General features: G+C 42.8%; 2 protein-coding genes across 5 annotated transcripts in view; one reads left to right on the plus strand and one right to left on the minus strand.

Annotated features, from left to right (window-relative positions):
• The window catches only part of galnt3 (UDP-N-acetyl-alpha-D-galactosamine:polypeptide N-acetylgalactosaminyltransferase 3 (GalNAc-T3)), a 29909-nt gene extending 9573 nt beyond the window's left edge, over window positions 1-20336 (plus strand). The window contains exon 13 of the transcript XR_004612489.1: window positions 20119-20336. The gene's annotated coding sequence lies outside the window, so the exon portion shown is untranslated. The remainder of the gene's footprint in view (window positions 1-20118) is intronic.
• Window positions 1-26740, minus strand: csrnp3 (cysteine-serine-rich nuclear protein 3). 4 transcript variants are annotated; one of them, XM_034573924.1, is made up of 7 exons: window positions 26301-26740; window positions 24480-24521; window positions 7254-7422; window positions 3788-4047; window positions 3308-3604; window positions 2115-3132; window positions 1-2072 (listed from the first exon to the last, which is right to left on the minus strand). In XM_034573924.1, exons 3-7 carry the CDS (start codon window positions 7414-7416, stop codon window positions 2017-2019), a joined length of 1794 nt encoding a protein of 597 aa, XP_034429815.1. In that variant the 5' UTR covers window positions 7417-7422; window positions 24480-24521; window positions 26301-26740; the 3' UTR covers window positions 1-2016. The 4 variants fall into 4 exon arrangements, with proteins under 4 accessions (XP_034429815.1, XP_034429811.1, XP_034429813.1 ...); XM_034573920.1 differs by having other exon boundaries at window positions 1-3132; window positions 26301-26739; XM_034573922.1 differs by lacking the exons at window positions 24480-24521; window positions 26301-26740 and adding an exon at window positions 11164-11680 and having other exon boundaries at window positions 1-3132.
• Between the last annotated feature and the right edge of the window lie 579 nt (window positions 26741-27319).

The following is a 27319-nucleotide window of genomic DNA, read 5'->3' on the forward strand; positions in this document are numbered from 1 at the left end:
TAAGATCAAAAGAGCAATTTTAATTCAACATATTCCAAAATCATGTCAAAAACGAAGCAATTGAAAATTAACTTGTCTTATCTACACCTGGGGGGGGAACAAAAAACAAACACATTGGAAAAAACTTTGTGCAAAACATGTGCATTTCATGGAATATGAGATCCCAGTAAATAAATTAGGCACATAAAGCTGTACAACTCACAACCAGCATGAAACAAAGAAAGACTATTCCAAGATAGTGAAGCAATTTACTCAATACAGACTTTTAGTAAACCACAATAAATACAACATCTCAATATATCATTCATAATAAATACTGGAAAATAAAATGAAACACAGGATTCTTCACTGTGTCATTATCGTGTCTCTAGCCTTCACACTCTTTATGCGTTGGCACAATGAGTCTGTACTGACGGGCCGTGCTGATGCCACTGACGCATGATCAACAGAGCGTCGGTGCTAAACCCCCGAGATTATAAACAGTGGGCAGATGTTTGCAAGCTGGGAAGAGGGACGAATACCTGTGATCATGCAGGAGCAAAGAGCTCAGCGACATATTACTGTAGTACTGTTCACTGAATTATTGCAGTCTCCAGGTTGTTGAGCAGTAACTTTCAATTTCCCTTTTTCTCGTCAGTTATTTTTACGAAGATGTGGTAAAAGGCTATTTACAGATTTTTGGTGAAGACTTCTCGTCATCTGGCTGTGGTTTTCAATGGCTCATAGGACTCAGGAGTCATCTGGTGAATACTGAAGTGAATCACGTCTGATAATAAGCTTTGATTGTCAACCTTGAACATTTGTTTCCCCCCGTATACAATTATTAAAACTGTGGCTTCTTGTTTTCTTTTATAAAACCAATGCAAGTGAAAAAGACTGTTAATTAAAATCAATCTCAGTTCCTCTTAATGAGAAAACCCCTTCAACTATTGCACTTAACGTTTCACTGGAACAAATCATTATCATTATTGGATCCACATAAATAAACATCTTAGTTCTTAGACCGCATAATGTAGCTTATGCAGCGATTAACACTTTTCTCAAATCAAGCCTGTTACGCTAATTAAATGATAAAGATAGTTATATTGTCTATGATGAGTCATAGAGCTTCTTGTACTTTTCAGAGATATGTCAAAGTGCTACTTTATTAATATCCTTCTGTTAATGAAATGCTTCAGAGGATAAATCTTCATTTGCAGCGACACTTGCAGTGAACGGGGGGAAGGAGACGTGAGGGGCTGTAAGTTTTACACCGTTCAAGTATTCATCAGTTAAAACCAGCCGCATGCCACCGGGACCCCCACCAGTTAAGTGCAAAAGGCTGTGAATTGATTCTCGCATGTGGGACGACATTTTATGCTATTGATATTGTATTCCATACAATACAACATACAAATAAGAGATCAGGCTATTGTTCATGCTTTTCCAAACCATATAGAAAAGCATATAATAATAGTGACAAAAAGAAAAAGAGAAATGTACATTATGTATTCAACACGTTTTTTTTATATATATATAAAACAATAGCAGTTGTTTTTTTCTGCCCAAATGTCACAGAGATTCGCCTAAAACAGCATGCACGTCGTTATCAAAACATTTACAATATATAAGTATGCACATAATTCAGAAAAACAATAAATAAACTGACAATAAACCTTTTTTTTTTTTTTGCACATCTGACACAAACAGTAGACATAGAAAAGTAACATTTACAGAACGATATCTGCTTTAAACTAGAACTTTACATCTGAAATTACAAGATACATTGCACAGCATGACATAACTGATATTTTGATTAGATTTTTTTTTTTCCCTCTCCTCGCTGCAGTGCAGAAACCTTCAGTGTCCATCAGCCTATGGCTTTATAGATACAGATGAAATGTGAATTGCTTTGAAATGCAAGGTCAGATCATTTAAAGAAAAAAAGGCCATGATTATGTTCCCTTTAAAACACCACTGGGTCAGGCTCCAGTGAAGACGCGACGGTGAAAAGAACACTTAAGAACATGTGGCTCACTAAATGGCTGTGACCTCGGGGCAATGGTCTGGTAAAGGGAGGTTCTTAGTACTGTTCGCTAGTAAGGTCAGGTCGGATTGTCTATTAACGCCAGAGTCTTGCTGTGGCGGCTCAGCTGTCATACACGAGCTGTAGGAGCTCTGGGAGTTATTGTTCAGGTAGTTCTGGAACTGTGTCTGGTTCTGGTTTTCAGGCGGCTCCACAAGCGCCGCCTTGGACAGCACCTTCTTCTCCGGATCCGCCGTGAAGCAGGTCAGAGGCGCCGCCGGAGCCCCGTTGGCCAGGGTGAAGGGGTGGTTGGCTGTGTATTGTTCTGCAGCCTGATTGGAGTAGTCCGTGTACTGCCCGGCGGCCACGTTGAACGGCCCTTGTGCCGCGCTGCCGTTGGTCATGCCGACTGGATCTTGGAATGCTAAGGCTTCCCCATAGGGTTCACTGGGTTGGCTGGTTTGGCCGCTGGAGACGCTACCGGAGCTCCCCAGCTGATAGTACTCAGTCGAGGGGGAGTTCATTAAATAAGTGTTTCCATTCATGTGGTTGTCATGTGACACAGAGCTGTCACTGTAACACAGCACAGCGGACAGAGGGACCACATCGGTGTGCAACACCGGCGGGGCCGTCAAGTCGTCCCCAAAGTTTTCAGACTTCTCCTCATCCTCTTCATCCTCCTCCTCCTCAGAGTCGCTGTTCGCTAAGCTCTGTGTGCTGGAGTCAGAGAGTCCGCTGCAAACGCTGCTACTATCCTCGTCGTCTTCATTCTCCTCTTCCTCCTCCTCCTCGTCTTCTTCGTCCTCTTCCTCGTCGTCCAGCGGCTCCTCCATCTCGTCCATGTTCTGCAGGTGGACGCCAGCCGTCTGTGGCCCGGTGTCGGACAGCGAGTATTCCAACCTGTGCTGGGACTGCACCAGAGGATTCCCGCTTGCCAGGTCGTTGGTTTCGCCGCGGTAACCATTGGCTGGGGCCGCCTGCTGCTGCTCGCGACTCTTCTCCAGTTCAAGCTTCATTATAGTGTGCAAGAAATGGGTCCGAACACGGATGGGATTAAACTCCACTCGGCCGGTCGAATTGCTGCAGCCCTCTTTTGTGCAACCACATGGAAATGACATGCGGTCCACCTGAGGGAAACACAAACTAGCTTTACTATGCAATTCATTTTATTTTAAGATGATCTGTGTTGTGTATAAAAACAACAAACTAAAGTTAGAATACCCTGCACCTTCTCGCCTCAGTATATTTAGCTGTTTAGGAAAATAGAACATGGACAGAAAATGTGCATGTCATGGGATTTACCTGGCACTTGATCCCCGCGATGCTGCAGGCACATGTCTCGGGGTCACAGAAGACTCTGCAATCACAGCCGCAGTCCTCCCTGGACATCCGGATGGTCCGCAGTTCATGTTTCTCCTCCACATCAATCTTCTTTACCCCGGAGGTACGCAGCAGAGCCCGGCGCTTTTTAGTGGTAAGCGGCTGCAGGAAGAAGTACTCGTCTACCTCTGTGTTGTCCAGGTCAATGTCGTCGTCGGAGATGTCCTCTGCCGTGAGCGTGTTGGCCTCCTCCGACTCCACCGTGCCGTTCTTAGTCAGCTGAAAACAAGAGGGAGTCACATCCAAGTCATTTTTGATAAAAGTGAGAGAACAAAGAGCTGAGCCCAAAGACAGAGAGAAAAAAAGATGAATGTCTTTCAGACCAAAGTCGTTTCTAATTCCCAACACAGCCTGTTTGATACCGATATCCGCTGACTGATGCTCGTATCACAAATCACGTACCTTGAGTTTGATTGAGTTGAGTTTCTCCTCCTTCAGGTGGTCTCGGAGCATATCTCTATGGATCCTCTCCTGTTCCAGGGCAAACTCACCCAGTGAGTACTGCCTGATCCAGCTGTGTCTGTTGGACATGCCCAGTGTGCTGCCGCCCTGGCTGGGCACGCTGGTGAAGCCCTGCCGCCGGCTGAAGTAGTAAACCGTCACGTTCTCGAAATGCACCCTCCGTGTGCGCAGACGCTTCTCTCGCTTCAATATTGAATCAGCTGTTTGGGAAATTGGCAAAAAAAACAAAAAACATTGACAGTTAATAAAGCGGTGCGTTCATTAATCATTTCATTTTAATAATCCCATATGGAAAGATTTACAGCTCCACACGGCAGATCCCCGTGTCACACGAGCACAGCTGATGTTTAACCTGCATACATTCTTTCTCTGGAGTTTTATAGCCGCCTAAAGCTTGTTTAGATAAGTGACTTTTTTATTATAAAACCTGGGCCCCAGATCTGCTGAGACTGTCGCCCTTTAACTCCTGAAATATGGGGAATTCTTTCTTGCCGTCTTTACAAGGCGCTCCTCAATATCTTGAACTTAGCACACCTTCGTAAAAAATAAGGATTTTATCATATCTCGGAGGTTCTGCCTGGCGTGTGAGTCCTCTGCCTTTTTAAGGAGAGCACTACGGGAAGGAAAGGCGGAGGGGGGGGGCATAAAGGCGGAGGGGGGGGAGGGGGAGGGGGGGGAGCATAAATAACCCCCCCCCGCCTGGCCCAGAGATGAGGAGGCCTGGTTCACAGAAGCAGCGTTCCCGGCATTCACTGCCATATCAGACAGACAGGACAAATAGAAACCATCTGGTTCTAACAGCTCTCCACCCCCCGGAAGCGGGACAATGCATTTCATTACAGATGTAGAGCTGTCAGACTGAGGGGCGACACAGCAGAGGTCCATTACCTACATAAGAACAAATGCAGAACAGGTGTTCGCTTGTATTTGGTGTCAAAACAGTCAACACACCGTTAATTAGCTTTTCTCAAGAATCCCTATATTAGATAGGAGTGGGACACAATATCGATACTGCAATATATCACCGTCCTGATTCGTGAGATACAATAAACGATATGTCGGCACCAAATATCAATATTTAGTTATTTCTTACATACATATATAATTTGGCCAGTTTATGGCTATTTTACATTAGATCATCTCAGTTTGTGTCGAACTCAATGAAACTGACACCAAATTGCAGAGAATAAAATCCTGCCATTAACCGACATTTTCTTCTTGAGTTAGACAGATATCATGATGTATTGTTATAGGATTGTCTTGCAATATATTCATTAGTGCAGAATCGCTGTAAAGTGATATTATTGTTATAATAGGGCCATGTATCGCTTATCATGTCATATCGTGAGTTACCATGCGATTCCCAGCCCTTACATTAAACCAACATATTACATGTAAACGGTTCTGCTATAGTCAGCAAGTGTTGACGCTGTGTCATAAAATCACTTCATTGTTTCATCCTGCTGCCGACAGGGTCAGTCCCCGCTTATGCACGAGCCACTTCACAGGAGTCTTAATAGTGCACAGCTCCCTTGGCGCTGTTAGCCGACCCTCTCAAGCCCACAGTTACCAGCAGCTGCAGCTGACACTGAGGCAAAGGCTCAGCCTCCAGGGATGCAGCACCCTACTTATGTCTCCCCCCCCCCCCCCCCCCCCCCCCCCCGCGCAGGAAGACTGCTAATAGGCACTCGTCTGCATGTCATTTACAAGCACAACTAAAATCCCAAGTTTTGTTTTGACATTAAATTGAAACTAAAATAATTTAAACAAAAATTCACCTATATATAAACATCTCATTCAAACAAGGCTCCTGTCTTTTGCTCCTTCAGAATCCCACTATTGAGTTTTTTTTTACATCAAACATCTAAATGCTTTCACAATCCCCCAAAAGGATTAATAGACTACAACTGTGTGATCCAGTTCACTCACAGTTCTCAGACATTCAGATTCCCGTGAGCACATTGTTCCTTATTGGAGATGACTTCAGTGTCCTTTTGAACCTGCTCGGGGAGGGAGACGTGTTTTTGTTGTGGTTGGTTTATTACTCAATTAAAAGGCATTTTCATTACGGAGTCAGTTCAAACCAGGGAGAACTGTGGAATCTCTCAGTGCCCGACCTCTTTTGAAGCATTTGTTAATTCAAAAAGCAAAACTGACAATCTGCAGAGAATCCTAATGTCGCTGCGACCTCTTCTTAAAAAACCCAAACTGCTTTTTCTGCAGAAAACTAATCCGCCATTATTTTGATGATTGCCTGAGTCTCATTCAAGAAAAGTAAATTTGATAGTTTCACCTTTGATGTGAAGGTTTGATGCTTTTCCTAGTTTTAATCCGTTGTAAAATTAATCATTTCTAGTTCAGGATTCTTGACTGTGCATAAAAATGCATGTGTGGATATCAACTTAGGGGTACTCTTTTTACCTGTATAGATGTTTTATAGATCAAAGAGTTAATTGACAAGTGGACTGAATGATTGAGAAAATAATCAGTTTATCAATAAATACAATGGCACACAATAGAGCGTATACCTCCACCGAGTCCAAACAGTCCCATTAAATTCTGTCAAGCTGCAGCAATTTTCATACATTAATAGATATGAGTTTCCAAAATAAGACTGGTTTCTTCTTATCAAGATGCATGAATTATTCCCTGGGTAAATGGTGAGGATATTGAAAAGCGTCATAAAAACAAAGTGAGAAAAAAACATTCCTGGATCCGTCCCCTGACCCACTCCGCGTCCTGCCACCAAGTTTCGTGGAAATCCGGGGTGAAAACATAACCTCCTTGTCTGTGGTTAAAATTGTTAGTTGCAACCCCTGTTGTTACCAACCTTGGATCACATCTCATTTTCAGTGTGCATGTGCATTTTGACTTTATATCTCCCACTCCTCACAAATGGCTATTCCATCGAAATGATATGATTTATTTAAGCAGATATTTCGTAATTTTGCTTTCAGCGGCTGTGCTGATCACAGAGTCTGGTTAATTTGCATGTACAGTGTCAGCAGTGTTGCACACACACACAGCTTGAGCCTGCATCAGCTCCTCCTCCCACTGATGCTGATCATATTGAGGGAAACTGCCTTTGTATCCTTCCCTTTATTACAGCACTGGATTCTTACACATTACATTATGTCTTATATTATATTGTATATTAATGTCTTCATGTTATACTCCGGAATTAACAGACACAACTGTTTGTTTCTTTGACCTGCATGCTGCATTGATCGTGAGCTACAGAATCAAGCTGGCTCTGAGGGTCATTCCCATCTTGATTAAAAATCCCTTTCAGCGCTTAAGCTTTGTTTTTCCTTGCGATGACTCGATGACATTCATCTTAACATCAGTAGCACACGTTGGCCACACTAAGCACAATGCATGCACTTATAAAGACGCGGACACTCACGGGTGAAAGGGCCTGAGGCTGAGGGGTTGACACTGTCACTGCTATCCCCACTCTCGCTGCAGGAGACCTCATCATCAGACTCCCGCAGGGAAGAGCACGGGGAGGAGGTGGCTTCCACCTCCTCAAATTTCCTCTTCAGTATTCCGCTCATGGCCGGCCGCATCTGCACCTGAAACCAAGAGACGGCAGAGGGGCCACAAATTATTTAATATCCAGTTTAGGGGCCTTCATAATCCTCAGCACACTCAATTAGCAGTGAGACAACACACCCACCCCACCCCCCCTTCATACGAACACACACACACACACACACAATCTCTCCTGCCGCGATCCAGCTCCCAGACGAGATGGAAGGAGAAAGCTACTAATTACATAGTAGGTCTTCTTTACAATTAGATCATTCCAGTGTCTTTGAGGCCGGAGACAAAAAAAGACACTGGACCAACTCGTCTTCTGCTCAGATTTTAATTATAAACAATACTGTATGATATTATCTCTATAAACCTGGAAAGAAAATGATTAAACAGCTAAAGGCTAAAATATTTTGCATGTCATCTTATAGGACAGAGCCGTTCCAAACCCTTTTTTTATTCAGGTGCAAACACAGCCTGAGGTGATTTGCACGTATAGCTATCTGTAGCACCACAGGAGGAATAGGTGAAGCTGCTGTTGAAGTGACATCCTGTTGCAAGCCTCTGTTATGCAGGTACCACAGAGCAGAGTAAAGAAATCCATACTGACAGGCCATAATTTGCCTTGCAATCTGCAACAAATGCAGTCAATAAACGTGTTTTTATAAAGCACTGTAAAAGTAATAGGCAAAACAGACCAATAAATATTACCCAGCCGGAGACCTTTTGTTAGTAAAATTGCCAAAGTGATGTAATGTATTTTGGAGGTTCTGTGGTTGAATAAGGTGCAGCTATATCATGCACAGCTGCTCTGTGTAGGTGAAAGTAAACAGTGGAGGTTATAGCTCTTCATACAGATGCTACATCTATACTACTACAGTTTCTACCACGATCTCCGTCCACACAAGCGTTTTGGCTCTGTATTAGCTTAAATCCTTAATAACACGCACGATAGCACATATCTGGTGACTACTCAAGCACACTGGGAATGCGTGTGCAGGTGTAAGCGGGAAGGTTGGACACTGAGATTGTTTCGCAGATTGCACCATTCGTCTCCTACGAATGTAAGCTGATTGTAAAACGAGGAAATGTAACGGCACAACAGTTATTAGCAAAGACAGCAGGGTCAGCAACGCTTGTAATCGATAATCCATGTTGGTTTTTTAGTGATAGACGAGGATAATGCCAGTTGTTTTCTTCAGGAAGGAGGTTGTGTGATAGGAGCCAGATGAAAGCAATAAAGGCTACGTCGTTACTGAGAAGACCCAATCATCATCATTCTTTTTTTCCAGAGATCTCAGTTTTTGTCCACCCAGACTACATCCACACTACTGCGCGGTTTTAGACTTGGTAAAACGGAGAAGTTAGGAAATGCTGCTGGGCCCATTTCAGTTGGAAAACTCGGGGCTGTGTTTTAGTATAGACAGGCAGAAACGGAGATGTTTGGATATAATGACATAAACACAACCGCCGATTGAGAATTTTCCGTCACGAGGTAGCCTTCGCTGATTCTGCAGGATCCTATCACACGACCCCTGGTGCGAGTGAATTGTCATGTTTTTACGTGTGTTAGTATCGACGGGGAATAAAACTTATATGGAGCAAAACTGTTCTTGTGGAGGGAGACAGTCGTATGGATGAAGCCTAAGACGCAAAACCCAGAGTTTTCAGACTAAAAGGGAGCCAGCAGCGTTTCCAAACTTCTTAATTTTAGCTGTGTGGACCTGAGGCGAATCTGTAGTAGAGTTGATGCAATATTGAACGAAAACGTAGTTGTAGGGATGTTGCATTAATAGTCGAGGCTTCAAACGGTTGTCTTCGCACACGTGTTCCAAACCACTTCAGTGTCAGTCGAGAGGGGCCATTAACTCTCTCTCTGTGTGATGTTGCAGTTAGATGTATAAACAAGAGCCAAGCCATCAGTCAATACAATAAAACTAATCACCACTCCACTGGAGCTGGCTCTAATCATTTATGTATTGTAACTGTCATGTTATTTTCATCGTAAACTCCTCCTGCCGTCTTGCTGACGAGGGTTGTAATATGGCAGGACTGATGCAACACTAGTCACTAGTCATGACATTAGTTGAAAACGCAGTCATTCAAAGTATTTAATTGTCTGATGTTCCCTGTTTTAACAGCAGCAGCTGGAACATCATGTCTCATTTTAAAATAAATAAAACCCAGTAACAGCACTGCTGCTGCTCGTATAGCACGGCGAGGACTGCTATGACTGGCAGCTCATCCCTCACTGCCTTCTCTCTCTTGGAAGCTGGAGCCTGTAAAGACAGTGTGCATCGTCTTCACCCAGTCCCACTCTGTCTATATCTGCCAGAGCAGCTTGTGGGGGAGTTCCATTCACAGACAGCCCTCGCTGTTTCATCTGGGCTCTGCTATTGAGTCATTACAGATGCAAAGGCTGCCTGAGAGACACGCTGCTTGACGAGAAAGAGGTGCCACGGTGCTGGCAGCAAAGAGGGTCATTGTTCCTGGGGGGGTGGGGGGGAGCTGTGCTTGTTCAGTGCGGTGTCATGGCACCACCAGCATTTGGAGAAGCTCCAACGTCAACAGCTCTACCTACAACTGAGGAATGTGAGGCCTCGTCCATCTGGGAGGAAGTGGAGGAGAGAGGAGCCAGTTTGGGTAAAGCTCCTAGAAAACCAAGGGATAGTCATTCGGAAGTAAATCGTCTTTAGACCGTAAAGCCAATAACTGAGTTGGATGAAGAGAAACAATCAATCCACTCTCCCTGCTGGATGATTGTGACAAAACAAAACAATAACTAATGACTTGTGAAATATATCAAAATAGCCTTGTGGGATTTCAAATATTCATCCACATTTAAAGAAGCTATAATCTCACATGAGAACTGAATTGATTCACAACAGCAGGAGTGGAAATTTCCAGCAGAAATGTTTTGTGCAATTTTGGTCAATTTCCGAGAAAGGGTCCTAATTAGATACTATTGTTGGAAACCTATTCATATGCTTATCCCTCAGCTGATGCTGCACTGGGCTTTGATACCAAAAGTGGTTTCCATGGAGATTCTAATGCACTCTCTCAACTAGTGCTTTGCCATACGACTGTTTCCAGTGATACATTCAGTATGTGAGGGCTCGAAGCAAATGCTCTTAAACCAGTTCCTTTCTCAGACTGATGCATCACCGGTTCATTTCTCATCTGACAGCAGGAGGTAAAAGTTAAAATCTTGAATATGGACTTGCATGACATCATGGGCCACAGCGCTGAGGGTGTTCTCGGGTGAACCCCTTTCATCATGGCTAAATAAAAAACACAGATCGCTGCATCTTTTTCCAACAGCTCCTTCTCTCTTTGTCTTCACTGTTGCCTTCCCAGTAATCATGGCTGGGCAGCATACACTGTGGCACGATGGAGAAAATCCCAGAAAAAAAATAATGCAGCAGAAGCCAGCTTGGAAAGCCCCTCCCTGTGTTTGCCTCTCTGTGCACACATCCAGTGTGGAAGCCAACTCTTGTCGTTAATCAACAGCGCTAACAGCACTGTGGCACACTTGCATTCTAAAATACAATAAAAACATTTTGAGGCCCCTTGTCATTCACCAGGTTCCCACAGTCACAGAAAAGGGTTTGTGACAACACACAAGGCTCAGAAACACTCACAACCAGTGACGACAGCAAGCCTATGGCATCTGGAGCAAGTCATGACACATCAGTCCTGCAATGACCACATTACACTTCAGTGTGTGTGTGTGTTTGTGTGTGTGTGTGTGTGTGCTGGCCCTCACAGGAACAACTGACCTGTATCCTCTGGCAGACTGTCCCTCCTTTCACCTCTTCTCACAGCAGCACAGCAGCCGCACAATCATAAATGCAGCGAGTCAAAAATGAAAAGAAAGGTGAGACATGATGAATGAAGAGGTTCCCATTTTGTTTCAGTCCACTGACTTGCAGCGACCCCTGAGCTCCACGAGTATGAGAGGAAAAAAAATAAGTGTGCAGGAGTGTGAGAGAAAGAGACTCTTGTAATTTTCCAGCTCGGCCTGCATGCGCTGCCCGTAGCATATGCTTTATTGTTGCAAGATGAAAGATTTTCTTATTTTAACTAAACCTCTCTCTTCCCCTACCTCGCTTTATCTCTCTCTTTCTCTCTTTGGCCACACAAAGGCTCATTAGCTGCAGCCGGCTGAAAGGCAGCAGCCTGACTGGAGTAGAGTGGAGCAGAGCAGAGGCAGCCTGTGAGATCACATGGGTGGGATGTCTGAGAGAGAGAGAGAGAGAGAGAGAGAGAGAGAGAGAGAGAGAGAGAGAGAGGCAGAGGGAGGTAGGGAGGGAGAAGGAGGGGGAGAGAGAGAGAGTCAGGCGTGCCTCTGCTCCTGCTGTCTGCAGATATTTTTACCAACATGAGCTGGGGAGGGGAGGGGGACGGGAAAGGGGAGGAGGAGGATGTCGGCAGAGGTATGGGGGAATCGGAAGGAGGGAGAGGTGGATAAAGGGGGGTGCATGTGTGATGCAGGGCAGTGTGAAAGAGGTGTAAAGGGGGGGTGAAGAGAGATGCAGAGAGGAGGGAATAGTAAAGTGTGGGGGGGTTGAGGAAGGGGTGGAGTGAGAGAGTAGTGAGGTAGAGAGACGAGAGATCGGGGCAAAGGAGAGGGGAAACATCTGATGCCAAGAATAACACAATTAAAAAAAGAGAAACTACAAAATAAAAACCTAAAAGGCCAAAAAGAATAATCCAGGATGCATCCAAGATCAAAAGTGGCAGTTATCCACCTGCGAAGTACATCTGCGCAGACAAGTCGCAGAGGGAATTTGGAACACACACACACACACACACATGGAAGAGGCCGACATATACTACCTCAAACACAGGAAATACGATTTGTCAGGACTGTAGTGCACGGGCTCGCAACACTTCCTATGCCAGGAAGTTCTGCAGGAGAGTGAGTGCAGGGGCCTCGGCTTGTGCAGTCAAAGACACGATATCACTCCTGCACTCGTTGGACTGTGTGTCAATATAAAAAGGACGTGCACTTCCTCTTATAGAGCAGCTTTAAGCCTGGAGGGTTTTTTACAGCCAGCACAGCATTACAGTCATTAAAGCAAATGGGAGCATAAACACAGTTTATAGTGCAGTAGGAATAAAATTGTATTTTATATACTGTAAAAAAAATGTTTCAAAATGTGATGCAGAACATGGTCAGTTACACTCGAAGCAGATTTGCATTTCTTCCAGCTCATAAATTGACATAATTTAAATCCAATGTGGGTTAGATGGTTAGTTTATAAAATATCTGTCAAAGCCAGAGTATATTCACAGTTTTATGTGAAACAATCTGTTTTTCCTTTATTGCATCTGTAAGAAAAGCAATTTAATTCAACCCTGCAATGCTCTGCATCCTCATCATTGTCCTCACTTAACCTCCTCCTGCACTCCTCCTCCGTCCCTGTTGTCTGTTCCATTATCGAGCCACTTCAGGAAGCAGCAACAGCCCTTCAAAAGCAAACATATCTATAGAATGAAGTCGCACCGGATGATAGGATTTAATCAGGAAATGTTTCTTTCTTTTTACTCATCTCATTATTTCACCATGTGGTTAATGACACTTCAGGTAATCTGAGCTGCATTTTAACATATAATACTGTTAAATAGTAGCAGTACCAGCTGTGGTAGCAGTGCATCCTGTAAGGGTTTACATCCCTTTAGCATTGACTTTGTAATGGGTCCTCTAAAATGGTAGATGTATACAGTACATACTGTACTCTGCTGAGCACTCAGAGATTACAGTAGGCTATTATGGCTGGAAGCATAGTAACAAAACTGCAGCAGCAACAAGACACTTTACCCTGTACACACAGATCACATTAACTTCACAGTTGTCCTTGTGACTGCGTCTAAAATCTAAAAATGACAGCTATGTGTGTGTGTGAGAGTGTGTGTGTGTGTGTGTGTGTGTGTGTGTGTGTGTGTTTGTGTGAATGATTCACAGTGACTTAGTCATACGAATATGCGTGGGGAGGTGTTACAATGATTTGTGCCCACTGGCTCTGTGGGGTCTAATTCTGGGCTACCTGACAGGTGACAGCAAAGCTACTAACTGTATCTCTGTCCTAATGGAGGTAGGTGGCATAAGCAGATACCTATTTATTTGTCTTTAAAACTGCATTTTCATACTCTTGGTACTTTGGCCCAATGTCAGCTGGGATTGGCTCCAGCCCCTTGTGCCCGATGGTTCCGATGGACGGTCGCTCAATGATTTATGCCTTACAAAGGTCATTTAATAATTCTGTTACTGCTTACAATTTTTAACCAGTTTCAGAAACAATAAATGAACAATCTGGAACAACTCTAATCACAATGGTATGGGTGAAAGTGAATTACTGTATCTGTGTTCAGTCATATTTTCTACTTGGTTGCAAAATGAGGACCTGACCTGTAATTCTGCTCTTAATAACAGTTCAAATGAAATTAACCACTACAGTAGAGGTAACACTTTCACTGTGAAAATATTATGAATAGTGAGAGTGTGCTATGATAATACATTTCATACAATGTATTTACCCCCCCCACCCCAAACACGTTGTTCTTCCATTCACTTCTTTCAGCACCTTGAAATGTTTTATTAGACAGCCTCATCTGCATTCCTTTAATGATTCATCCACGAGCATCTCATGCACATGCTGCCCCATTACATAAAAATGCAAAACATAAGCTGGGGAGATAGCATTTGTTCCACCATGGCACCAGTGATGCTGACCCATATTTCTCTCTGACTTTCAAGAGGCTTTTTAATTTCAGTGGAGGTACTAGACAAAGAACATGCAAAAATAAAAAGGTTTGAAATTAATCTAACTTTATTTGTGTTGCCGTACGGAGATTGAGGTCATATGCAAAAGAACCTTACAATTCCCACTCTAACAGATGAAAGGTACATTTTGAATATATTTTGAATTACACCTCCAACACAGTGCTCCAGTTCAAGACAAATAAGAGAATAGAGTTTGTATGAACTGTCTTGAAACAGACTGGGAACACTTTATTGAAAAATGTTGCAAAGAATTGAAATTCATTTATGTACAGCCCGGCCCATGATATATCTATTGGGCAAATATATTGGCTGATGACATATCGGTATCTGCATTTGCAACATGCACCAATATCAAATATACAGAAAATAAACAATGCAGATGTGCATTTATATTTATATTTTACATAAAATAAAAAAAATGACTTATGATAAAGTAAAATATCAAGCCTCAATTACATTTCTGTGCCATAAGTGTTTGAAATTGACATCTTTAACATAATGGCCGAAATAGCGTAGACGTTGCATTAATTCTTGACAGTGGGCGTGGCCGACGCTAGGTGCCCGTACGGTCGTCATAACGACAACAATAACAGTTTCATGCTTCGGACACACAACAAAGTCGGCTTTCATGCTAACGTGCCATGCTAGCTGGCAATGCAATGCTAAAGAGAAGCACACACCAAGTTAGCCAACTGCCTTTGCTACCTCTTTCGCATTAACATGATTTGATTGGCTGGCATTAGCGCTTGAGTGTTTGAAAAAAACGCAATGCAAGGGAACCACAATGCAGTTCGGTAAAGCAAAACATCACCCCATTCAAAGTCAATGAGTAGTGTTTTGGTTGAAGCCTCCAATTCATACATGAAAGTCCAGCGTAACAGTATCGGCATCGGCCCCTAAAAATCTGTATCGGTCAGGTTCTATTTAATAGGTCTTGAATTATGTCTCTAAAACTTTCCTGCAGTAGTTTTCCAGGGTCCTGTATATGACACAGTATAGGGAGTGCATGTGTTGATTGAAAATATAAAGTGTAAAAACCATGTTTATATAAACCCTTCAGCCATCTCACCAGAAATCTGACCCTGAACAGTCTGGCGTCATGACACCATATCAGCGACTGTGAGTGGCTGTGAATCACAACCTTTAATGGTAGAGACTGGAGTGAACCCGTGATGAATCACAGCACCCACCCTTATCCCTTAAATCAACACCCAATCTATCTCACAGTATGTTCAAACACCGTGCGTAGCAGATGGAGGGTTCTTCAACCTATAAAGAGTTCAGGACCGACACAAAGGGCCTCTCTCCATCGGAGCTGCATTAAACAAGACTGTAATGTCATTGGCTATTATTCATAGAAGGTTTTGCAGTACACCCTTTGTGCTTTTCCAAAAAGGTATAAAAGATAAATGGGCTGGTCATAAACAGTGAGTAGACAGAGGTTTTCCAGGAGAGGCAGTTCGTCTCTCCTCCAAAGCTGTTACTGTCTCAGAAACACAACATCAGCTATGTGAGCTTTGCCAAACTCAGATGCCTCCTCTCCTGGAGCAGATGCCTTTATAACAGGCAGTACCAACAACTTAGAGAAACGCAAACTTATCAGGCTAGTTGCCTCCTGAAAATTGCGGACATCATCGGCATCATGCAAGACAGAAGAAATATGCTTCTACCATCATCAAGCATCATCTCATTTACAGACAGGCTAGCAGGCTCCAAGATATTGCTGTGTTCATGGAGTTTTTAGAAATACAAAGATTATTTTGGTGGAGTTGTCTTGAGCCGTGCAGCCCTACTCTGTTCCAGGGGGCTTGACTCAGACAAGCCAAGGGCACTGTACCAGCAGGAAACAGAGAAGAGCCAAAGAAAACAAGTTCCTAGTGGAGAGCAATGTAATGACCAAGATATGTTGCCCAGGAACTAGACTATGTTTAATGACAGCTTCCCAAAAGTGAAGCCAAATCATCACCACCTGGTGGCTGGCTTTAGTATAGATTATAAACCCTGTCTCCTCCTAGTTAGCATGGGAACAAATTCTTATCTCACTGGTGTATGGTTAAGTGTTTGAATTAGTTATTTGATGCTATATAAATGGGCTGAGATGTCCAGATTGAGAGCTGAGACTGACAGCAATACCGCTGCTCCACTCCACGATCACGACTACACAGATTCTGGCTCCAAATTATGTCCAAAGCACAAAATGGTGGCACCTGTGTCCAGGATATTTTATCTCCATTGTTGCACAATGGGAGGAAGTGGAGACGTGTCGTCCCTCATTATGAACAGACTATGCTGGAGATGGAAAGGGAGTAAACGTGGGATTTATCAGTGAGGCAACCAGAGACATGTGAGGTGTTGTTGTGTGTCTGCAGGTTGTGTTGTTAAGCATATTTGCGTAATTACCGCAGCCACTGTATGCTTCTGAGTTTTTCTGTCTCCCCGGTGGTTAAAAACGTATTATTGTAGCTTTAATCATTACAAATAGCAGCACTCACATACAGTTTACTTTAAGCCAAAGTCAAACACCCTACATACACTTACATTATCCGTGCTATATATATATATATATATATATATATCCCATCTGCTTTGCTATGAAAGGCTGCCGGTAAATATTAAACTGTAATTAGTCACATATGAGAACACTGATTATGTGCATGAAAATCGAGACTCAGTTTCTTCAAGATGACCATCGGACTCATCATTTGAGCAACAGCCAGATGTATGTGTGTGTGTGTGTGTGTGTGTGTGTGTGTGTGTGTGTGTGTGTGTGTGTGTGTGTGTGTGTGTGTGTGTGTGTGTGTGTGTGTGTATGTGTGTGTGTGTGTGTGTGTGTGTGTGTGTGTGTGTGTGTGTGTAGGGGATATACAGTAGATTGTTTGCCTCCCTGTTCTGTGTCTGCGTCTGCCAAACGCCTTTGCTATTCAATATGGCCGGTCGCATCACCGACAACAACAGAGTGTTTCCACAGTGAGGGGAACACATTTATCCACCCCAGATGGCTTGGCAGATGTTTTTATAAATTCTTTCTTCTTCTTCTTCTTTTTTTTTTTATATGAGAAACAGTTTTTCATGGCGGTAGACTTTGAGTGACTCGGGGGGGCATTCCAGTGGAACCAACTGATGGGAGTACGGAGCAGAGAGAGAGAGAGAGAGGGACCCTGAAACCACAGAAGATCCCAGGCCACGCAGCCAGTCTGATGCGGCATTCGATCTCATCCATCACCGGTGTCACACTCAGCCGTAAACAGCAACCTTGAAAGAGAGAGAGTCGGCTCAGCGGAGAGAGTGAGAGATTTGTTAGAGAGAGAGAGAGAGAGAAAAGGAGAGATAAAGAGACAGATAGATGGAAAGAGAGGGAGGCTGGGTCTCAGCTGGACTCCCCTGAGGAGAGGCTATGGCCTGGATGATTATACAGCTACAGATGATGTCAGTGGAGGATCCCTGCCACAAACACAGTGCTCACATATTCAGTGACACCGTCTTGTATATGGGGGTGTGAGGTACATTCCTAAATTAAACATGAAAAGGCCACAGTACAATGTGTTTTGCAAGAGGTCAGGGGGCATCTGCCTTAATCTACGTGCACTACCATGGTGTTCAGGAATGACACAATAAACGCATGTCACTTGTGTCCTGTCCTTGGAGATCTCGAAGGGAGCACATGGCAAATATGAGCGGATGCAACTGAGGATGAAAATCAAATAGCGCAACAGAAAAAGGGAGAAATAGAAAACTCTTCCCACCGATATCTATTTTAATGAATCCTGCGGAATTGCTGCAGTTTAGCTCCAGTGTTGCAAGGGAAGCTCATTTATTATCCATCCACAAAATGCAGCTGCCCTGTCTGTCGCTGCTCACAGTGAGGTACAGAGCGACGAGAAGAAAAAAAACAAAAACACCTGGCAATTTTGTGCAGTGACAGTGACAGTAAACATTTGCTGTTTTACCGTCGTGCTCGCAATAAAAGGTCAGATGGGCAAATTATGCAAATAAATAATATTAGTCGTCAAACACGGCCGTCTTCACTCTCCATCAGCTTTGAAAGAATTACAGAATGCACGGGGGAGAAAAACATTACCCAATTAAACACAAAGGGAATCCATTTAAGGAAATGTTGCGACATCTACAGATTTATGCAAATGAGACTTCACATGCGCTCTGTACATTTGTTAACTTGCACTTGCCTGAGGCTGCAGACAGATCTGCTCCACACACATGAAAGAGGGGGGGTGCAGGGGAGAGAGAGGAGGAGAGAGAGGAAGAGGGGGAGGGAGTGTAGCCCGCTGCTCAGCACTCAGCACACGGAGGAGCCGCAGCCTGGCGATGCCTGCTGCAGCCTCCATCCTGCAACCGAGTGCTGGGATTCATTGATCTGCTCCTCCTCGTCACAGAACAATGGAGGAAGCTCCTTATTGAGCACATGGGGCCAGGGTAAAAAGGATGATCCCTGCCGCACATCACAGCCGCGCCATTTCATTCTAACATCTTGTAAAAGAAGTAAGAGCTGCATAACTGCCCGTTTTATCAGTGGCCAGTGCACCGCTCCGATAGACTTGTATGAGAACATTCTGGCAAGAAGATGCTGAGAGCTTGTGAACTCATTTGACTCCTGACACAACTGTGTGTGCATTTGTAATATTTCACAACAGAGGCCATTAGCAGGGTGTTTAATGAAATAGAGACGCATTCTCAAGATATTTCCTCCAGCATCACAACTGTCTTTGTCGTTACAAGCGGTGATCAAAATACAGTATGTGCAGACAAATATAGAACCCACGTTTAATGGTTTGATTTGCGGTAACACAAGTCACACGGTGCGGTGAGGCATAATCAGGTACCCTCACCCCCGTGTCAATCACAATGCTCAGCTAAATTATTCATGGCTCTATATTTTATTTATGACTATATTTTCCCATGTCACCTGAAAGTTCGCAAAAGCCAGTTTGCAGGCAGAAACAGAGCTGCCAAAACATTTCACAGAGACAGGGCTGCTTTCATCTCTCACACAGGCTGGGAAAGCTGTGGGATGTGGGGTTCACATTCTGCAGACAAGCCTTATCATTTATATATAGCCAGTATCATGTAGAGATCTTGAATCGCTTTTTTTTATATGCAAAGCATTTGCGGTGTTATCTGAGGAAATTCATGAAGTAGGCCAGCTCTGCATGTGATTGCAGTACATGGTGAACTGTAGTGGTAAGAACGTCAGTACTTTATGTTTTCATGATTCTGATAAAATCCCTATTAAAGTTGCGATAAAGTATGGCGCTATAAAATAAAATCGATTTGAATCAAATTCTTATCTAACATATTTTATCAAATGTATACAATTGTATACAATACTATCATTGTGAAAGTGAAATAAGTGACATTATATCAATTCCATTCAATTTTTTGATGGTTTTACATGTTTCTACTTTGCCCTGCATCATTTCTGGTTAAATGTTTCTAACAAAAATGATAATTTGCACTGTACAACATAACAGTTAAAATGTTAAATACAAAGTTTTCCTTGTGCATGTCTTCCAAAACCGTTGTCAGATATGAAATTTGGAAAAAGTCTACAAATATAAGTTCTCTGTACATTTCCTTAAGTTTTCCTTTAACATACGAAAAATACAGCAGGAGTCCGACACGTTTTCAACAACAGGAATATCCCGGGAACGTAGAGCATGCAGGAGGCAGGACGTGACACTTCACTCTTGTGTCCGTCACGTGTTCACTCAGTCATTGTGAATTTTATTTCTATATTCTCACATGGACTGGTGGGAAAAGTTCCAAAAAAAACAGTTCATGTCTGAAAGTTCTTTGATTTTGAAACCACTATCCCTGAGATCCACCAGCTCATTCTCGTCTCCGCCTAATCACAACCTAACACACTCGCCTTGAGCCGATCACGTACCAACTGTCAAACTTTAAAGGTGTTTTTTCTCTCTGTTGTCAATAGTGGTTTCAGTTCCGTGGAGTTTTGTGAAACACGTCCACCCCTTCACCAGCTCTGCAATCAGACCCTCTGTTTCCTCACATGAAGACGTCCCGACCTCAAGCTCCATCTCTCATCACCACCACCACCACCACCAACAGTGTCTATGGGCTCCAGGGAAGTTTCCTTCATAGCAAAGCACCTAATATTCCAAACCGCTTCCCATAGTGACCTACTTCCTGCCGGGTTCTAACATTCCTCCTGTTCTCAATAAATGTAATTTTACTTCAAACTTTCTCTTTTATTTGTCTTATTAGTCTCTCCTGATTGAATTGGTATTTATTTTTCAGCTCTAACGTTTTTTAATTGAAACTGCTGCCGTGATGTCACACAATAATGTTGGGCAACAGTGTTTAATTTAAGAAGATTTTTTTTTAAATTAAGTTTTGAAGAACTATCATTCTTCTTTTTTTCATGGTCTTTGCTGATTAGAGCGGCCATCAGAGACGTTTGGTTAAAATGGGCTGAAATAATTTTTTTAAAAAGGCTCAACACATCATCCAAGCTTTTGGTCACAAAGACCTTCATCAGAGCATGAGACGAGCTTTATGCTGCTAATACATTTAAAAAGGTTTAACTAACTAACACACTCTGGATGTAAAATACCAGAAACATAACTTCAAAGCTCCTCTATAACATTAAATTGTCAGAGAAAAGCAACAATCAAAAACACATTTACATTTTTTTCTTCTGTGTTATTTATTAAGAATTTAATAGCTGAATATGAGTAAATAACACTGAGGCTTCATCAGGACTCTGCGTGTGTGATTTGATCAAATCTGACTGACAGTTAACAAGCACGTTATTTATAATTGTCCCTGTTACCAAGACACTGACACGATAACAAGAAGCTTTCAACGTCTTGAAAAGATCTAAATTTAGAAAGATTAATAAGTTCAGACCTTATAAATGCATTGTATACCCTATTGCCCACGTGATCAAGATAGTGCAACACAATTGGAGCTGAGAAGAGGAAGAGTGTTAGGTTTAAAACAAGTACATTCCTACTGAAATAGATATTGAATGGGGTATTTAAATGATTTTAGGCAGCATTTAAAAATAACTTCTGAATCCTTAGGTTTGAATGTGAAAGTGAATGGTTGTTTTTCTCTGTATGTCAGCCCTGAGATACACTGACGACCTGTCCAGGGTGAACCCCGCCTCTCATAAGATAATCAGTATCCATAATGAATGGATGGATGCATAGCTCCATACATGAATGTACATGTCTCTCATATTTGATGTAGAATTCTTAGAGCTTTCCTGTATTTAAAAAAGCTGCTATTTATGTATCACTGATTCGGAACATTAATTGTGAAGTTAAAATTGAAATGTATACTCTGCACTGATTGTTCAATACAATAAGACAAAAGATTACAGAATCAGTTCATTTTTGACGGCTGTATAAAGCGTTGATACAGAGGCTTACCTCGCGCTGACAAATAAAAACTCATTCAGACAGAAACATTAGCTATTTTTTTCTCTTAACACTTAATTAGCTGGCAACAGACAAAAGATTCCAAATAAGTGTCATGGCAACATCTCAAGAGAGCACAGACCTGAACGGTGAAAGCCCAGAGCTCAGCCAGGAAGGAGCCGAAGACACAAAAAAAAAAACAGTCACTTCAAAAGCTTCTAAATTGGAAGCATGAACCCTGCTGCAACACACAAAGCTGCTCGGTGATATAAAAGGTTGATATTAGTCTGTGCGACTGTGATGTGGGTCATTGATGCTGTGATTTCAATTTGGAGTTCAGACAGAGAAGACGCCAATTAGAACATGCACAGACACAAATCATGAAAAACCCCACGCTCAGTTTGAAACATTAAGAATTAGTGAACGGGCCAAATGCTGTGAACCAGAGGACGAGATGTGTCTTAACTGATCAAGGAGACGGGAGATATAAAAAAATAAATACAACAAATACACAATGATGTTGCATTCGCTTGCCAGTTAGTCTATTATATTAGGTTCATTACTTGAAAGATGAATTAAAATGTACCAGAGGTGGAATATGCTAATTTCAGGAATATATGGAACCTTTCACCTCAGCCAAGGGGGTTATGTTTTAATCTATGTTTGTTTGTTTGTTAGCAGGATTAAGCAAAAACTACCAATTTCCATTAAATGATGTGGAGAGGTGGAGCATGACCCCAGACAGAGCCTGGGGAATGTTGTTGTACCAGGATTTTTTTTTCACTTTCTTTAACATTGTGATGTTGTGTTGGTTTTTCAGAGAATTATGTGTGAATCATAAATAAAATAATAGATGTACACATATTTAGGTGGTTGGTATAGATGTATGTGCATTTTTACTTGCCAGGGAGGTTATGTTTTCATCAGTGTTTTTTTGTTTTGTTTGTACGGTTGTTTGTTTGTTTGTGAGCTGGATTACGCAAACAACTGCAGAACCAATTTGCCATGAGATTTGGTGGAAGGATGCGGTTCGGGTCACAAAATAAACCATCGTATTTTGGTGCAAATCCAGGAATTTATTTTCTTTAATATTGCAAGATACATTTTGTTGATTTCTCAGTGAATGATAAATGGATCTTGATTTTAAAAAATCAGACATGCGTAGGGAATAGATATTGATGGGTGTATGCACTTTGGTGCAGATCCAAATAAAAATAAAAAGATACAGTGAATCTAAATGAGGTTTCATGAGGAGAATGCTGAGCCTTGGTGGAGGTATGAACTCTACTGAGTATTATTCTAGTATCATGGTAACTGGGGTGAAACAAATAGTATCTAACAGTGCCCTCAGATTCTGGAAGAGCTGTATCAAGATATTTCTATGTGTATGAGTAATTCATTTCTTTTGTTTGGTGCAATTCCAATAAGGTTTGTTATGTTGCATGGAATGTTGTATCCTGGTTTAATATTTAGTGTACTGACGTTTTTAGCATATAACTTGGAAAATACAAATATATATATATATATATATCTTTAAAACACAATCCATAATGTTTGTTAGATGTATCTCAACAAATGATCACTCCTGCAGACTGGTACTCGTCTTGCATGGAACACAAACCTGCTTCTTGCAATCCTGACATTTATCTGTCTGAACCTCCAGGTCGACCTTAAAGGCACAAATTCAAGTTGTTCCCAAATAGAAGGGAAAAAAATGAAATCAGTCGTGCGTGAGAACCTTTGCAGCCAGACAGTTCACCCACACCCGCCTCCTGCAGAGAGACTCTTTTTAGTGCCGTTAAGCCATAACACCTTCCCTGCGAATCTTGAATGGACTGCATTCTCTGTTATCAGGCTTCAGCCATCTGCGCTACAGTATGTAATAGCAGCACGGCAGAATCCCTTATTCAAATAAGTCCGCTTAATGATGCCGCTTTTCACAAGTAAACACGTCTACTTAATGTTTCAGTGTCCTTTAACTCGGTGCCACGTGTACTAATTAAATCCTGCTCCTCTGAGGACTGCATGGGTGCTGATGGATTGAGGAAACAGATGGATCGAGGAGGAGAAATACACAGTCGCGAGGAGAGGCCCCGCTACCCAAACACACACACACACACACACACACACACACACACACACACACACACACACACACACACACACACACACACACACACACACACACACACACACACACACACACACACACACACAGAGAGAGAGAGAGAGAGATACGGTGCCCACCCCCACATCACCTTTCAGATCTCAATCACAAAGATGGAAGTGGTTGTGTGATTGTGTGTGCACGGTCGCATGTCTGAGTGCACGCTGGTGCACAGCAATGGACTGATGGTGCTGCCTTTCCTCTGTGACAAAAGAGGCTGCAGGAGGAACATGAGGACGGTGGGGAGGGATAATGATGTTGCCAGATTTAGTCCTAATATATATATGAAACCGACAGTTCACAGAAGATGATCGTTGTCTCTTAAATACATTAAAATAAACATATTAGATGCCTTCAGAGAGAACATTAAAATCTCTCCGTCTTTGCTGCCTTGTGATTTCCCCTTGATTGTAACTTATTGAATTACAGACAAAACAAAATAAATATCAAGCATACAACACAACGTGCTCTAGAAAGAATATGTCCTCGTTTCATCACTGGGATATCAGAGGCATCTCTCCGGTATATACCAGTGAGAATAGCACAGCTGTCTGCATTGACTAAACACTGTTGTCTGCCTCTGCATCACATCATAACTCGTTATCAGGGGCTCCTTTGAGGCGGTGTAGCAACAGTTGAGCACCAATCTACCTCGCAGGCATGAATTCAATATGTTGATGTGTTGTGAAAGCTGGTGGAATTATTATTATTTCAGACGGCGAGCAGCGGAGGTGGTCTTACCTTCAGTTAAATATATTTATGCTGCAGGGACCCACGTCCGTTCTGTGAAGGATAGGGAAATAAAAAGGATGTTTAGTGACGGAGCAAATGTTACAGATGCTGCATCGTTTCCAGAGTCAAGAGAGGTCAATTAGAAAGTGGCTTGAAGAAATTCTGCTAGAGGCCATTGTTTTTTTTATAATGCATTCAATTGTCATCACAGCAACGGTACACAAGGAAACATTGCAACCTCAGACATGTGGATGATTGATGGAGCTTTATCTGAATCTCTTTGTGAGACACTCTTTCCTCGTGTAGCATGGTGGCTGAGTTGGCTCTGCAGGGAACCAGGCCCTCTTCTCTCAGCGGTCTGTATATGAGAGGTTCTCACAGCCAGTTTGGCCGTGGACCAGTTAACTGTACTCCTTAGTACAGAAGCCTGTACGACACATCTCAACAACAACACCCAGAAGGCGCAGGAGCTCTAACATGCATGTTCCATTTGGCTCTTTGACCATTTCATATGTACACGTAGAGTTGTAAGGTTCAGGGGCGGAGCTGGAATCTGATTGGCCCCTGAAATGCCCCTGTCCGTTTTTAAATCAACTATTCAATCGCTACTATCAGTACTAGCAATGAATATGACAATTTGTTGAGCATTTTCAAAATATAATAAATGGCATGTTCGCTTTGCTCAAAGCTAGAGAGCTAACAGTAAACAAGGAATGAATTAAACGTGCATCTTAAACCCCTTTTCCACTCGTCAGACCCACTTACACCCACTAATATCTGACTTTTGTCTGCAATGGGAATGAATACAATCAGCCCGGGTCAAACGACGCAGGTTTAAATTGGCTCTGGCCCCAATCAGCAGTGATGGAAACACGCTAATTTGGCAAGACAGCAAGGTGAGAGACAAACCCCGAAAGATAAACCCCTCTACTGCCAATAGGAAAGGAGACAATCACCTTTATTCGGGGGGGCGGGGCAGGGGGTTTACCCGCATTTAAACAAAAAACTTGCGTAAACACATCTATTCCAAAGTTTTGTCCGAATCATGCCCGGCTTGTTTGCTATAACCACACTCTTGTGTGTGTGTCAGAGTTTCCTGAAATATATGACACAAGTATATATGAAACTAAACATTTTTACAACATATTTTGACTCAAATCTATTTTTGCTCTGAACCCAGCAGCCAACATAGCCAACCCCTTTGCTAAAATGGCATTTACTGAATCAGGAATTGTGCACGCATGTTAGACATATATAATCGGGCTCTCTTCGTAAACTGGGGCCCCCTTGATGGCCCCTGATTTAGAAAAATCCTATATCCGCAGCTGGTGAAGGATAACAATGGTCAGTGGTTTAGGTGGAACAAAGAAATCTTGGTCTTGACATACTGGTATAATTCTCAGTTTCTAAATGAGCATAGACTCCTGAGCTGTGATGTCCAGAAGAGTTTGACAAATGGACCTTTACCATGTTGCGGTAACAAAACAGCAGGTAAACATATCAAATCCAAATCAAGTCAGATTATATTTGTACAGCCCATATTCACAAATCACAAGTTTCCTCAAACAATCTGTACAAGCTGCAACATCCTCTTCCCTTAACCCTGGACTATAAGGTGAGGAAAAACTTCCCAAAAACATTTTAACAGGGAGGAAACGCAGAAACCTCAGGGAGAAGTGAGGACTCCCTCTCCCAGCAGCACAGACAGACATGCAATAGTGTATAATACAAGGGAAAAGATATGAGAAACAAAGGTATTAGGTTTATAGTTCTCCATCTTATCAATGTGTTAAAACAGGGACCCATCATGTAAGATCTGATCAGACTCACCATTCATTTCTGTTACTCTCATCCAGTCACTGACGCCTCTCTCTCTCTCTCTCTCTCTGTCTGTCTCTCTCTTTCAATGGACCTCACAGCCTCCTTCTCTGAACCATGTCACCGTCTTCCTCTCCTGCGGAAATCCTCCAACCAGCGTGTGTGTGAGACCATTTAAAGCCCGGTACTGGGTTCCAGTGGAGCGTGAACTGGGTCCTGGGGCCAACCGGCACAACTGACGCACATCGCAGTCCCTTTCACAGGCAACTCTTCCGGCTGCTGGGGAGGGGGAACAATGGTGCAGCAGCACACTGACAGCTCCACGGACAACGTGACTCGCTCCGTCCAATCGTGGAGTGAGGAGAGCGGCCACAGAGCTCCGCTGCTGCCGCCCGAGCACTGGAGCCTCCGCGCAGACCCACTGTTCCGTCATGCGCCAGGACTGTGCCAAGCGGGGAGGGATTCACACGTCAGCGGGGATTTGATGGCGATTAATAGGCAACAGTTAATAAAAAAAAAAGAAGAAGGCATTTTTATTAAACAAATGAAGAGTCTTTGTCATTATTGTAAAATAATATCTCATGAATGGATGAATTTGCTGTTTGATGCTGAAGATTTAAACATCTCTTTGCCTTTGACTTCACCTGAATACTGTAGTATAATAAATATGCTATGACAACAAACAATGTTGTTGTAGTTGAAACTGAGCTTTTTACCACCAGGGGTGAATCTAGGGGTGGGGCCAGGGTGACACTGGGCCCATTTGAAATCTGATTGGCCCCTCAAGTGCCCCTGTTTTGTCAGTAGTCTTTTTTTTTTTAAATATAAAATTTATACCAAAACCCTGTAACCCAATAAACATTCCACATGATATTCGAGACGGATGACAGTGTGGCAGTCTGACAGTGTGAGCCAAATCTGGGCCAAAACAAATGTTGGTATGTGGCATAGGAGTGGGAGCCAATTAAAAGCTGTATCAACTGCAGAGTAATTTGACCTGGGAGTGAATGCTGAATGAATCCAGGCAGACA

This window comes from Hippoglossus hippoglossus, chromosome 21 (genome assembly GCF_009819705.1).
Source record: "Hippoglossus hippoglossus isolate fHipHip1 chromosome 21, fHipHip1.pri, whole genome shotgun sequence".
Taxonomy (NCBI): Eukaryota; Metazoa; Chordata; class Actinopteri; order Pleuronectiformes; family Pleuronectidae; genus Hippoglossus; species Hippoglossus hippoglossus.

Coding starts and splice junctions, on each gene's coding strand:
- csrnp3 (XM_034573920.1), bottom strand. CDS start 7,416: ATGCGGCCGGCCATGAGCGGAATACTGAAGAGGAAATTTGAGGAGGTG. Junction 4,048..7,253: donor AGCCTCAGGCCCTTTCACCC/GTGAGTGTCCGC, acceptor TTTCCCAAACAG/CTGATTCAATATTGAAGCGA. Junction 3,133..3,307: donor TCGCGGGGATCAAGTGCCAG/GTAAATCCCATG, acceptor TGTTTCCCTCAG/GTGGACCGCATGTCATTTCC.